Source organism: Cucurbita moschata, unplaced genomic scaffold (assembly GCF_002738365.1).
Source record: "Cucurbita moschata cultivar Rifu unplaced genomic scaffold, Cmos_1.0 Cmo_Scf00097, whole genome shotgun sequence".
Taxonomy (NCBI): domain Eukaryota; kingdom Viridiplantae; phylum Streptophyta; class Magnoliopsida; order Cucurbitales; family Cucurbitaceae; genus Cucurbita; species Cucurbita moschata.
Genome location: NW_019268613.1, coordinates 306,575 through 321,483, shown reverse-complemented (window position 1 = coordinate 321,483; position 14,909 = coordinate 306,575). Strand labels below are relative to the sequence as shown.

The following is a 14,909-nucleotide window of genomic DNA, read 5'->3' as shown; positions in this document are numbered from 1 at the left end:
TACATTTCCACTTGGTTAAGACTAAACAAAGAACATAATCCCGAAAGGCTTAATGTAAAAACCTCCAATTGATGCATGGAAAAGAACATCATCAAAAGAATATTTAAGAAAATTATTGCTGAGATAACCCAACAACATGATGAATCTAGCATCTTCTTAGTTCTTATCAACTTGAAAACTGATCAGTAGCACAATCCTGTTCCCCATAGAAGCAGTGACAAAAATCACTCCTAATCGGCTTCCTCTATATATCCTGTTCCCCATAGAAGCAGTGACAAAAATGTCCCAATAGTCAAAAACCATACAGGACTTATCATGTCGTGCTGTCAATGCAGTTACAATAACCGAAGACATATCTGGTTTCATGAATCATATTGTGTAAAATTTTGGTGTAATTAAAATTACCAAATTGAACATGAGAATGCTTATAAATCTTGGTCAATGTGTCAGACATGGAACGTACACGACATGGAACGAACACACAATTGCATTTTTAACGTACACGACATGGAACGAACACACAATTGCTCTATCAAGTTAGCAGTTCGATTATTGGCAATGCTCACCCAACTCCATGAGGTAGGGACAAAATGCTAGGCATGCGAGGACATGTAACAGTGGTTTTTTTTTGTACGAAGTCAGCCAACTATTCTTCAAATAATCCAACAAATTAAAATATGGGAAGTAAAGACCAAAAAGCTTTTCAGTCCACAAAAGTTAGCACGAAGTCAGATCATGATTCCAGAATAATGGTCTAGATTTAAATTAGCTGAAAGAAAGGCATCAACGAAAACCCACCCTTCTCCTCATGTCGATCCAATTCTGTAAGACGTACCCAATAAACTAGTACTAAAGACTAATGGTGTTGACAGCCAACAGCGCTAAATTCTGAACATCATTCACCCGGAAGCAGCAAGGTCAGAATCATAGACTTAAGACACTGCTTGATTACTGAACTCTCGACTAAGGACTAATATATTGAAATAAATACAGAGTGTGGAAGGAAAATGCTGATCGCCTATGAAGAAAAAACCAAAAGATCTGAAACCATAAACACGGAATTCTCGGCCTCCTCAATGACACAACGAGACACAACAGAAAAGAAAACCGCATATAATCAAAGAAAACTGCAGATGGAAACAAGAGGAATCAAAATTAAAGATGAAACAACAGGATCAGGCATTGATCAACAGTATCCGAACCGATCCGGCCGCAACGTGTGATACAAACAAGGATCTAAACAATTAAGGATTCAGCAGGGAATTACCTGATATGTATTATCGAATTTGTCGTACATGAAGCGTGTAATGATGCTGGTTTTCCCAACAGACTGGTCTCCGAGAAAGACCAGCTTATACTTCGCCAGAGCCGACGTGGGGGCCATTTCCGGAGAGATCTCTGGTTTACCTTTCCGACAGAGGAAGAATTACAGAATGGAGATGGAGATTTCGGTCGAGGTCAGCTGCAATGGAAACTCTCCCTTTTGGCCCAGTTCCTTCTTTCTTTCTTTGATCTGGACTCTGCTTTCAGTTTCCCACTGCTCGTTAAGGATCTCAATTGTGAATAAACGGGTCGGGTCGGGTCCTTCTCACTCCCAATTTTTTATTCCATGATTTTTCTAATAAGCCGAAATTTACATTTTCGTCCTTCGCCAACACACTTTTTTGTTCCATAAAAGGTAAATTTCGTAATATTTTAGTCATTCAATTTTTAAACCCGACATTTTCGCTCGAGTTATGAGTTTCATACCATTTTTGTCTCTACTGTCGGTTCTCTATAACTCGTCTATCGACAGAAACTATAATCCTTCTGCATTAGGTTAAGCAGGTGACGAGTTGTTTGTGCACGGTGTCACAACGAAACAATTGTGTATAAGTGGTTCAATGCGAAAAAAACGGTTTTGTTTCAATAAGAAGATCACAACGCCGCGTGGTAAAAAATGTAGGACTATGACACTTAGGCCAATATATGGGAAGGGACCTTCTTATTGAAACAAAACCGTTTTTTTCGGTGAAATATGGTTGGATGTGTATGCTATTGTATGAATGTTTGTTGTTTATTTTGATGTTTATTAATCATGATAAATAAATGTTTTGGGACCACATATGTGCATGTTATAATTTTTTTTTGAACGTAATAAGTGTGGTAAGGGTTACACGCTGTTTGTTTCAGGTAATCAGCTACTAATTGTCACATGAGATGTAACGACTCTAATTTTCTTAGCCTAATTAGTCGAGTTAATGCTTCACTCGGAATTCATAATAAATACATTTAAATAAAATAAAAATTAAACATAACATAATTTTATATCAGGTTTGAATATTTGTATTATTATTATTATTATTATTATTTATATTTAGCTAAAAAATTATTTTTATGGCCAGTGAAAAGCGGTTTCTGAAAATTATTATAAGTAATTAGATTACACGCAATATGTTTCGGGTGATCGACCATTAGATCCCTTGATTTTGATTGATAAACTATATGATTATTTGCATAGATTGACCAAGCATGTTTTTCTGTAATGTAACAATTAAAAATTATAATAAATAAGTTATAAAAATTAAAAATTTAATTAATATCATTATAAAAACAACCGATTTGGTTTTTTTTTTTTTCATACTTTAATTTATAAGTTCACAAAGTATGGAAAAATTAATAATTTAATTATCAATAATTATTAATCAATTAATTATAAATAATAAATAATAAACGAAAAATTGTAAATTGCAATATAATAAATAGAGCGGAGTTGAAGGGTATTGCTGCAAAATACAAAATTACAAACGGCGACTTCGACCAGAAGGGTTTAAGCAAAAGGGTTTTTCCTTCGCCGTGTTATTTTGGTTCTTCGTCGCTACGGTACCATTCTCCAGCCGAAGCCGCCGCCGCCGCCACAGGGTTTGACACGGTTAGCGCAGGCTTGAATAAACTTTTGTTGCATTTCAATCACTTTCTTTGAACTGCTTCAGTTAGGGTTTGTGTTAATTTCCATGCTTTATCGATTCATACGAGTTCTTGGATTGATGATTCGTGAAATTCTTCCCGAGATATGATATAAAAGATCGAGCGTAGCGTTCTACACTAGATGCATCGGGGCGTTTCCATATTTGCCCGTCGGATTTTTTTGAGTTCCAGAGTTGTCGGAACTAGCAATGGATTTCTGTTCTCCAAGCTGAATCCTCTGAGCCCTAGTTTCCATGGATTTTCAGTGTGTAGGGTGTTTTCATTTGTTCCGGCGCACCGTCGTACGCCTGATCCTGATGATCCGTCCACCTTGATGAAGGAAGATGGAGTCTCTGTTTGTTCCCAGATGTGGATTGAGAATTTTCGGGAACCGGATAGGATCATTTCCAATTTGACCACGTATCTTCGGAGGTTTGAATTATGGGTTTTGGCGTACCAGAAAGTTTGTGCGGATGAGATGGGCGCCTACATGCCTCGAAATGCAATACAAAGGTCAGCACTGGAAGATTTACTGGCGCTTAGAAATGCAGTTCTGGATAGTAAGTTCAAATGGGGAGCAAGATTGGAGTTCTTCATAAAATCTCCAAAAGATAAGACGGATTATGAATCGTTGTCGAAGAGGAAGATAAAGGCTATCTTGACAACAACGCAGCCTGCTGCATTTCAAGATAAAATTGTCCAAGAGGTTCTGTTTATGATTCTGGAACCAATATATGAAGCTCGGTTTTCGCCGAAGTCGTATGCATTTAGGCCTGGGAGGAATGCACATACAGTGCTGCGCATAATTAGGAGGCATTTTGCTGGTTATTTATGGTATGTGAAAGGTGATTTAAGTACAATTTTAGATGGCATGAAGGTAGGGATGGTGATAAATGCTTTGATGAGAGATATAAGAGATAAAAAGGTGATTGATTTAGTTAAAGCTGCTTTGGTTACACCGGTTATAACGAGCAAGATCGATGAAGGGGAAAAGAAGAAGAAGAAGAAAAGGAAGTATCAGAAGAAGCGAGTATTAGCTGACGACGAGCCGAAGCCTGATCCATATTGGTTGGAGACATTTTTTGGTTTCGCTCCTGAGGAGGCGGTGAAGAATCCTTCGTGGGGACACTGTGGGATACTTAGCCCTCTTCTGGCCAATATATGTTTAGATGAATTGGACCACTGGATGGAGGGAAGGATCAAGGACTTCTATGCTCCATCTAAGAGTGATGTCATATGGAATAGCCCTGAAGGAGAAGCAGATCAAGGAAATACATCTTGGCCAGAATTTGTACCAACAAGTGGTCCCGACAAGACTCGGAAGATGGACTATGTTCGGTATGGAGGTCATATTCTGATTGGTATTCGAGGACCTAGGGCTGATGCAGCAACGTTAAGAAAGCAATTGATTGAGTTTTGTGATCAGAAGTATATGCTCAAGCTTGACAATGAGTGCCTTCCCATTGAACACATTACCAAGGGTATCATGTTTCTAGATCACGTGCTTTGTCGAAGAGTCGTGTATCCAACACTTCGGTATACTGCTACTGGTGGTAAGATCATTAGCGAGAAAGGTGTTGGTACTCTCCTTTCGGTCACGGCAAGCTTGAAACAATGCATTAAGCAATTCAGGAAGCTGAACTTTCTAAAGGGTGATAGGGATCCTGATCCACAGCCTTGTTTTAGAATGTTTCATGCCACACAAGCTCACACAAATTCACAAATGAACAAGTTTTTGTTAACCATTGTTGAGTGGTATAGATATGCAGACAATAGGAGGAAAGTGGTAAACTTTTGCTCTTACATCCTAAGAGGTTCGCTTGCAAAGCTTTATGCTGCGAAATACAAACTCCGTTCACGAGCAAAAGTTTACAAGATTGGGGCTCGGAATCTCAGCCGCCCATTGAAAGAGAAAAAAGGGCAATCGCCCGAGTACCACAATCTTCTGAGGATGGGCCTTGCTGAGTCGATCGATGGCCTTAAGTTCACCCGGATGTCTCTTGTCCCTGAGACCGATTACACCCCGTTACCAAATAATTGGAGACCTGATCATGAAAAGGCTCTACTTGAATTTATAATGCTTGAAGATCCTAGAACACTCGAGGAGCACCGTAGATGCATTAGGGAACAGGGTCTTGTCTCACCCCAGGATTACATTTCAATGCTTGTATGGAATTACAAGAGGAATGCAAGTATGGATCAGACGTCCCTGATGAACACTATTGATCATCGAATTTTGGGCTCGAACCTGGGCAGTCTTGGTTCCAAAGCCAAAGAATTGGAAGAGCATGATGAATCATTTCAAGCGGCTGAAGTATAAGGTTCTTTTGTTTGGATAAATTATGCTCTTCATCCTTTCCAGCCAGCTGCATTAGAGTCTGATCCTTCAAATGATCAATCTGTGATGGTTGGGGGCTGCAAGACGTTGTGTACAATTTCAAATCCTCAACGACTTGCACTGCTGTGTTTTGGAGCCTCACCTCAATGGAGACAACAACCCTGTTGCTGATCTGAGTCAGAAACTATGCCATTGTATCAGCTATGGCCTATATATTCTCCTGCTTCCTATGTGGCAAGGGGCAGTCAGCCCAATTTTGACATGGATCAACTTTGTGCTTGGGATTTTATGAAGCTAATTTTGTCGTCCGATGAATATGTGCACTGGCCATTCATTTTTCCAATTGAAAATCCTACAGAGATTCTAGTTGCAGTTTTATCTTTTCTGTTCGAAAGTAGCGGCAAATGATTGTCCGGTTGTATCAGGTACGCCTTCCTCAAATAATTCTCAGATTTGTGATTCGAACAGGAATCCGTGTAATCAAAGGATTTCCTGCATTATTGATCGTATGGAATGAGTCAATCATCCACTTTGGTATCTTATTGAACAAAAATGGTGATATTGTTCTTCTATTGATATGAATTTCAATTTTTGGGAAGTATCGTGATCATCCAATTAGAAGGGTTCAGTTTTTTTCAAATGAATGATTTGAAAGACCTATTGATTTTAACAACTGAGTGCAGAGTTGATCGTTCGAACCTTTCAATTCATAGATGTGGATCTTGGACCTATGAATGTGGGAATATTATCGAAACTCACAAAGAGAAAAGGAAATTAGCTAGACAAAAAGAGAAGAAACTTGGACAAAAAGAAACGAAAAGACAATTTTTTTTTCTTTTATTGATAACCTCAAACCAATCAATTAATACGTAATCGAGCGGTCTTAAACCCTAAACATGTTCTGAGATATAGAGATCTGTAGTGGCTGTGGCTGTAGTGTGGGTGGTTGGCAGGGGAGGAGTTCATTGAAAACAAGGGGTATTGTTCATTGAAATAAGAATCTTTTACTCTCACACTAGCTTACACACGTAGTTAAAGTGGGCCTTATCAAAATTATAGGACATTGCCATAATGAAAAATTATCTGATTCCTTTTGAACCAAATTTCAAATAACAGAGCTTTCGCTGCATTAGATATGAGGAAAAGATCTAGGAAAAAAAACAGGGCTCGGAGCAGATCAAGCTTTCCATCTTTCTTCTCCATCTTCGGCTCTATCTCGAGCTCGCTTCTCTTGGTCTCAAGCTAGACTTCTTTTGGGAGGCAAACCCTTGCCCTTGGTCTGATCTCGATTTCCCAAGCTAACTACTTTAATCTAGCAGGCTAGTTCTCTGTTCAAGCCTAATGTCGAGGCCTTATGTCTTCGACATTTTGGTATAGGTTGGAATCCCTTCATTCAATTGAAGAATCGACCCTCTTTTATCATATTATCATACCATAATTTGCTAGAAACCCCCTCAAAACACAGGAAATTTCCCTTCCTAGTCCTCAATAGAAGCCATCCATAGAATCATTGAGCCATATTGATAAAAGCAAGAGAAATAGCATTCAACTGAAAGAACCCACAATTAATTTCCGTCGAAGGAGAAGCCTCCCCATCTTTCTCCTTATACCCATCTTTCTCCTTATACCCATCTTCACAGCTCAATGCCTGCATCCATGGCCGCACTCACCTTGATATTCGCCGTTTCATAATCCCCCATTTTCACAGCTCCCGAAGCCAATTCCAACCCGGAAACAGCCTCGGAATAAAGCTCCAAACAGCCCTTCAAACACCCCCACGAATACTTCCCCTTCCCCCATCTCTCACTGCCTTTCAGAAGCTCTGAAATCTCAGACCCAATCGACGTAGAACCAATTCCTTGAACGTTGCGGCTTTGGAATTGGGATTGGCTCTGAGGGTTTGGACGCAGAGTTTGTAATCGACGTATGGGTCTGTTTTTGCAGCTGATTTGCAGGAGCGGTGGATAACGTCCAAACTGAAGGCTAAGTGGAAGAGTGTTGGAAGTGAAAGAAGAAGCAATAAAATGGGGTTTGAAATAGGACTTTTCATTTTGGAAGTATGGGTTTGAAATGAAAGCTTAGGGGTTTATAATTGAAGCTTCTTTGCTGCTTTGTTTTGGGGTTTTAATGGGCACCACGTTGAGATAGAGAAGCAATTTATGTATAAATATGATGACTTCCTTTATTTCTTTTATATTTATTTAGTTTCACATACCCATCATACACGTTTGACATGAATGATATGATTGACATGCAAAAGGATGAATTAGCATGAAATACAACCTCGACATACGCATGCAAAATACAATAAATGATATGATAGACGATATGAGAAATGATATGATATGATATGAAGGGACATCAACAGGGTTGTATTAAATGATAATGAAAATGGAAAAATGTTGGGACCTCGTGCAATATTGTGTGCTCATACATTGGGGGATACCCCTCATCTTTCACGATAGCACGGACGCGTACGCTACGAGGTAGGAGAACGATCATTATGTTGTCATAATGCTGTCGTGACAGTCGCTACTCATAACGGGTGTCCGGCATCAACAACTCCCAGAAAAATACTCGCTTAACCAGAAAGAGACCCAAGAAGTGTGCGAACCGACTAGTGAGTCCATACTCGCACATGTGGACTCTGTAGGGAAATTAATTACACATTCAAGTTACTTATTAGGATGACTGCCGCAGGAAAATAACTGTTATGATAGTTTTCATTCATGAAATTGTACGTGTTTGCATTTAACCGGTAAAGACTAGGCATACGACGACGTTGCACTCGAGACTATGACACATGCATAATGCAGTTTGACTTATTTTCTTAGACTTAGACTGGAATACATTGTTTTTAATTTAAATGTTTATTTATTTCATTTAGTTTATTGTTGTGTCGTTTTAAAGATATTTTCGAACACATAAGTTCATGACTGTATTTTAATATAAAATTTATGTTTTATGAAGAAGTTTAAATGAAGTATTTCCGTATTCGATATTTATAATATGTATACAATAACGACTTTAAATTAAGCAGAAAATTTAGGAGGGTTACATTTTATATGTATTTTTAAAATTTTTTCAATAATTAATTTATGTTAGAAAAGCGTCCAATCGAATAAATCTAATAATATTTTATAAGCAAAAATATAATATAATTTTTAACCTAATTTCTAAAAATTCAAAATTTAATATTATAATATCGTCCTTTATATTATATATATATAGTTATTATACTAAAAAAAATTAGTTTAGTATTTTAAAGTAAATTTTCTTTTGTCCACATTAAAATAATAATAATAATAATTTTCATAAAAATATATGTTTTCAAAACTATAGAAGGAATTTAGATTATATTAGTGTGATGATTGTCATATATATTTTAATGTCTAAATACGAAATGGAGAAAAGAGTATTGCAAATATTTTACCATTAAAAAATGATAGTTCATTATGACCCACCTGAGTCAGAACAATAATATATTTATAGGAGAATTAACCTTAGATTCTAAATCTTTCTTTCAAACAAGATCAAAAGAATTTGAACCGACTCTAATTAGGTTAATCTAAATGGGCATGCATTTGAAACGAGCACCTTGACAAAGTGAGCCACCTCTCGACTGACCCAAGTGTTGGTCAGTCTCAGTCTAACTACTTTTTAGTGTTGATCAGTCTAAGTCTAACTACAATGGACTCATTATTTACAGACTCGAGTGTTGCCCTTTACACGTTTTATTTATAGACCCGATTTTATTTTAGAGTTTATGATTTGCTTCTACTTTTTTAAATTACAACTTTACCCTTTGTTGATTTAGTTTTTAACCTTTAGAAAATATGTTAAAATTTTTAATTTAATTTTTGTTAGGTCCTAATATTAAAAAAATGTCTAATAACTCTTTAGAGTTATTAAAATTTTAGGTTTCTATTAATTAAGTTAATGGATTTTCAATTTTTAGTCTAATAAATCATTTTAAAATTTATTGTCAAATTTATATTTATATTATATTAATTCATTCTTTTAAAATTTTATTATCCGATCATTTATAAGACTTTTCAAAGTTGGTTAGATATACTGTTTAAATGTATAATTTAATATTTTTTAAATTATAAAAATAGAGGTCCTAAAGTCAACGAAAAATATAAAAATATTATTGGAAGTACCCTTGATTAAAAGGCGAATCACGTAAAAGCCTAAGAATGGGATGCACACCTTTTGTTTGTTTCTTCTTTTATTATTATTATTTAATAATTAAGTTAATTTGACTGGCAGCACCGATGGTTATGCATCAACTTTGAACGATCGAGATTATCTGTAAAATATAAACCTCATATCAATATGATGTTTTATCTCACATGCTTTGATACTTAAGTTAATATCGAGCTCAATGTTAAGCTGACCGTGGGTGAGTTGGGTACATTGATTAGAACTAGGTTTCTATACTTATACTCGTCTTATTTGGCATGGTGGTCGGGTACCTATGGTAGGTCATGGTCATGGTGTCAGTGATTGAAATGTTAGGATCCTCAACTTCACTTTATTTTCTATCTATTTGTTAATTTTAATAATACAAAAAAATAGGTTTAAACCCAATTAAAATTAGGAGGATCAAATTTTAAAAGAAAATAAAAGTAGAAAAATTATGGGCCGACAAATGGGCCTTGAGAAGTAGGACACGTGCCTCGCACGTTGCAACGTGCATGGCTCCTCCGCCGCCAAGCTCACCGAAAAGCACCAAAAACAGAGACCGACGCCGTCTCCTTAAGAGCTCAACGCCGATCCCATTATAACTTAAATAAATAAATAAATAATCGAAAAAAAAGGCGAAGCAATAACAACAGTAATAATGTCGGCGCCTCAGCGACCCAGAGACATCAGCAAGGTGGCTCGCGGCGAGCAAGCCCCAAGGCCTGTTCACGAATACGGCACCGTTTCGAAGCCTCCGCCGCCCTCTTCCTCCTCCGCTTCCTCCGCCCAGACCAACCTCGACGGTAACAGCGATCGCCGCCACGGTGGCAAAGACAAAGACAGTAAGGTCGGAAAATTTTTTAGTAATAAATACTAATATCAAGTATGATATTGTCCGCTTTGAATCTAAATTCTAGTGATTTTGTTTTAGGCTTTCCCGTATTCTTTGATTATAAATTTATATTATTCCCTAAATTAGCAGTGCCGGACTTTTCTTCCACCGTTCTAGAAAAAGAAAATAGAATTTAAATAATAATTTTTTAATTTTTTATAATTATTGATGGATATTAATAATTTTTTTTTTAATTTAAGAATATTTTTTAAATAATGATTTTTGTTTAGAATAAAGTATTTTATATATTTTTTAATTTAAATATATTATTATTTTTAAAGTAAGCAATATTGTATAATGAGGGTGTAGTAGGTGGTGGTGGAAGAGGGAGTAGAGACAGCACCAAATGACATGCGGTTTCCTTTCACCAACCAAACACGGCACTGTTATACACGCTATTTGGAATACCATAGGTAAATTATAATTACTATACACTTCATTATTAATCCATAATCTTCTACCACGTTTAATTTATTTTAGTTCAATTCTTTTAGCTCCCTACAGAAGAAGGGGGAACACGCGCCTGAATGCGACAAGTTCGCCAAATATTACCGTTCTCTGTGCCCCGTAGAATGGGTAACTCAAATTATTTACGTTTCTACTAACTTATTTACAGTATTTACATTTTTAAAAATTGTGTTGAACAATATATTATTATCTTATTTTTTTAAATAGGAAGTTCGATTAACGATATATTATTATCTATCTATTAAAATTTGAATTTTCAATTTCGCTCATTTAGTTTTTGTTGATGTAGATTGAGAAATGGAACGAGCAAAGGGAGCTTGGCATCTTCCCTGGTCCGATATAAGGTTGTTAAGGTTGTCTTTGAATAAAGAATGAATGGTACGAGTCCGAGCAATTTTATTTTAATTTATGTCTATACTTCTTTTCCAACTTAGGTTTCTAAGTAGTTTAGAGTAAGAAATTTAGCTCGATAAGCACGCACGTTCTACTATTGAGTTAGTAGCACGTCGTGCGGGATTTGCGGGTTTAAAATTTGGTATCTAATAATCTCTCTCAGACGTGCATGAAACATTTCTTTGTTAATGCCGTACATTTTTCACACTCGTTTTACTATTTATCTTCGTGCCATTTGTCTACGGATGTGTCAAAATTTTGTGCACCGTCTACCATTAAAATCAGGTAAAATTTACACACATATCTATGGGCTTGACTTGGTCAGGCACAACACGTTAACGTATCATATTTGGTCAGACACAACACATTAAGGTGTCAGATTTGGTCGGGTAGAACACGTTAATGTGTCAATGGATGCCACCAAAAAAAAAAAAAAAAAGGCTCGCATGATATCATGGTGAACATAAATATCGAAATTACACGTCCGTACTAGCATAACGTAATGGGGAAGTATTCCAATGCACATGATATACATACATGCATGAGATTTCATGATTTTCATTTATAGCATAATATTAACACCATCCCTATCCATGATTTTCATTTATGATGTATTATGTACTTGGCGGTGATCACATAATCCATTGACATACGTAGCATTTCATTTCATTCATAACATGGCGTAATGGATATCACATGCATACATATCATAGCATCATGTCATTACATAGAACACAATCACAAAACATAAATAACATCGTGCATGCATTACATAGAACACAATCACAAAACATAAATAACATCGTGCATGTAGGGGCTACAGGGCATGCACCATCATACATCATTTAGTTATCTAACTTCATTAGTAAGGTTACTCATATGGTTGGCCTTGACTGAAGTTTCTAGTTACTTTGTAGCTACTTCAAGACTATACTTCAATGTTTAATTTCTCCTATGTCAATCTATATCACATACTTAGAAGATATCCATATCTTAGTCTAGCTAAACAGGATGACTATATCTAATATAAGTCTTAAAACTATATAAAATGGAGTAAACAGGAATCCTACTTACCACAATTACTTTTAATAAAGTAAAAAATGGCTTAAGAAGGGTTGGAAACGTAGGTAACGGTATAAAAGTTGTATACTGAACCATCCAAGCTGAGAAGCCGAGCTGACCAAGCTGCCATGCAAGTCGATGCTGAGCCAAATTAAGCCGAGATTGGGGGAGATCACGCATCAGGCACGTGCACAGCCGAAGGAGAGGCGTGAGTTTTTGAGTTGACAATTGGACTGGGCCTCACGTGTTTGGTTATGGGTTGTGAGTAGTTGGTCCGTTAGGGGTGTGGACCTCTAGGTTTTAGCTAAAGCGGGTTGGGGCGTCTTCGTGGGCTGTACCCGAGTTCGAATATTCGGCCCGACTGCAACTACTCATCTTCTTCACAACTAACTAACCCTTCGATTTTCCATCGTCTCCCGTGACACATTCTGCGTCTAATTCCACTGAAACTTCTGGTTGTCTATTACGCCCACCACTACGTCGGGGTTGGAGGGGAAGAGTTCACATCGTTGGTGCCGGTGAGTTTTCCTCTCTCTCTCTCTCAAAATTTTCGACGAGGTTTGAATTGTGATTTTTGGCGATGTTTGAATTTTTTTTTCAAACCGTTACAAAAGCAAACCTCAGGATGTGTGATATGAACCAAGAGACATCATTCATACAATATACTTCAATGAAGATGTGAAGAAAATGTTGTCAAAATTATCCAAAGAGGTTGCAATTCATGTCACATTGAAGAGGAATGAAGTTTGATGGTTATAAATTTTGGGTGGGTTACAATTTAGAGTAATTTAGAGTTATTGTATTTTAAGACATTTTATTTACTTTATAGGTTACATTTACATAATGACTAATTATGGTCATTAAGTATGAATGTTACAACTTTTGGAATGCTTTCATTTTGAGGCTATATAAAGCCATGTATGTTGTATTTGTAAGAGAGACTTAGAAGATATATCAAAAGAAGCATTTGTGCTTTTCTTTAGCCAATGGCTAAGTTTCTTTGCAATTCTATGTAGTTTAGATTGCATGTAGAATCATTCAAGCTCGACATGATCAATCTTGCTTGTGGAGTGATTCGAATCTCAAACAAGTGTTCTTGTCTTGAGATATTTGATCAACAAGAATCATTGAAGCTAGACATGATCGATCTTGCTTCTGGAGTGATTCGAATCTCAAACAAAATGTTCTTTGCTTGAGATATTCGATCAACAAGGTAATCCGAATCTTATTCCCCTTGTATTGATTCCTTATCTTATCATTTGGTATCAGAGCTTCAGGCTCAAGATCGGATATATGTTTCCTTTGCGTTTCTTTTCAATTTGTTTTTTTTTTTTTTTATCTTTTTAGTTTTTAATCGATCCAAAATAAAAAAATTCAATCTGGGCTCTACTAAAAAATTTGAGAGGTAAGAATGAAAGCTTCATTTGTGTAAAAGAGTGTTGTGAGGTCTGTCGTATTTCCATAACTTATTTTTTGCAGCAAAGTTACACAAATAGATTCGAGGACGAATCCTCTTGAAGAAGTGGAGAATGATATGAACCAAGAGACATCAATCATACAATATACTTCAATGAAGATGTGAAGAAAATGTTGTCAAAATTATCAAAAGATGTTTCAATTCATGCTACATTGAAGAAGAATAAAGTTTGATTGTTGTAAATTTTGGGTGGGTTATAATTTAGAGTAATTTAGAGTTATTTGTATTTTAAGACTTTTTATTTAATTTCGGTTACATTTGCATAATGGCTAATTATGGCCATAAAGTGTGAATGTTACAACTTTTGTAATTTTCATTTTGAGGCTATATAAAGCCATGTTTGTTGTATTTGTAAGAAAGACTTAGAAGATATATCAAAAGAAGCATTTGTGCTTTTCTTTAGCCAATGACTAAGTTTCTTTGCAACTCTATGTAGTTTAGGTTGCATGTAGAATCATTCAGGCTCGATATGATCAATCTTGCTTGTGGAGTGATTCGAATCTCAAACAAGTGTTTGAGATATTTGATCAACAAGAATCATTGAAGCTAGACATGATCGATCTTGCTTCTGGAGTGATTCGAATCTCAAACAAAGTGTTCTTGGCTTGAGATATTCGATCGACAAGGTAATCCGAATCTTATTCCCCTTGTAGTTGATTCCTTGTCTTATCAATGTGTGAAGTTGATTTACATATATATAAAAATTTCCGACAAAGACAATTTTTTATTGTTTAACACACTAAATGTAGGTGTTATAAGTCATTATTATTAGACGAACACGACTCTCTACAATGGTATGAAGCTCTCATGACTTTGCTATGAGCTTCCCAAAAAGCTTCGTATGAATGGAAATAGTATTTCTTGATTATAAACGCATGATCAATTCCTAAATTAGCGAGACCTTCATCTAACAATTATAACTTTAAAATACATGTAAATCAGACAATATCTTATTTGTTCGAGCTTGGTATCAATATATAATATATTTAATAAGTTAAATCATACACAACAACATATTTGAAATGAATTAATTTAATAGCCTCACAAGAAATGGTTCGGTCAAAGGGGAATTTAATAGTATTTCTATTTTATTTTATTATGGGCATTCAAGTCCAATTATTAGAAAAAAAAAAAAAAAAAAAAAA

At 36.0% G+C, this 14,909-nt stretch overlaps 3 protein-coding genes and 1 pseudogene across 4 annotated transcripts in view; 2 read left to right on the top strand and 2 right to left on the bottom strand.

The window, feature by feature from the left end:
* Positions 1–1,556, bottom strand: part of LOC111439590 (ras-related protein RABH1b-like) — a 31,613-nt gene extending 30,057 nt beyond the window's left edge. For both annotated transcript variants that reach the window (XR_002709819.1, XM_023077202.1), the window contains exon 1: positions 1,268–1,556. Coding sequence is in view for 1 of the 2 variants with exons in the window: in XM_023077202.1 (XP_022932970.1) it covers positions 1,268–1,384 (117 nt within the window). In the remaining variant the exon portion in view is untranslated. The remainder of the gene's footprint in view (positions 1–1,267) is intronic.
* Positions 1,557–2,785: 1,229 nt separating this feature from the next.
* On the top strand, positions 2,786–5,902 carry LOC111439589 (nuclear intron maturase 2, mitochondrial). Its single transcript, XM_023077201.1, has one exon. The coding sequence runs from the start codon at positions 3,089–3,091 to the stop codon at positions 5,264–5,266; it is 2,178 nt and encodes a 725-aa protein (XP_022932969.1). The 5' UTR covers positions 2,786–3,088; the 3' UTR covers positions 5,267–5,902.
* An 889-nt stretch (positions 5,903–6,791) lies between these two features.
* LOC111439592 lies at positions 6,792–7,431 on the bottom strand (annotated as a pseudogene).
* Positions 7,432–10,100: 2,669 nt separating this feature from the next.
* On the top strand, positions 10,101–11,362 carry LOC111439604 (cytochrome c oxidase subunit 6b-3-like). The gene is made up of 4 exons (XM_023077215.1): positions 10,101–10,319; positions 10,677–10,777; positions 10,859–10,940; positions 11,122–11,362. The coding sequence occupies exons 1-4, from the start codon at positions 10,131–10,133 to the stop codon at positions 11,173–11,175; spliced, it is 426 nt and encodes a 141-aa protein (XP_022932983.1). The 5' UTR covers positions 10,101–10,130; the 3' UTR covers positions 11,176–11,362.
* The last annotated feature ends 3,547 nt before the right edge of the window (positions 11,363–14,909 follow it).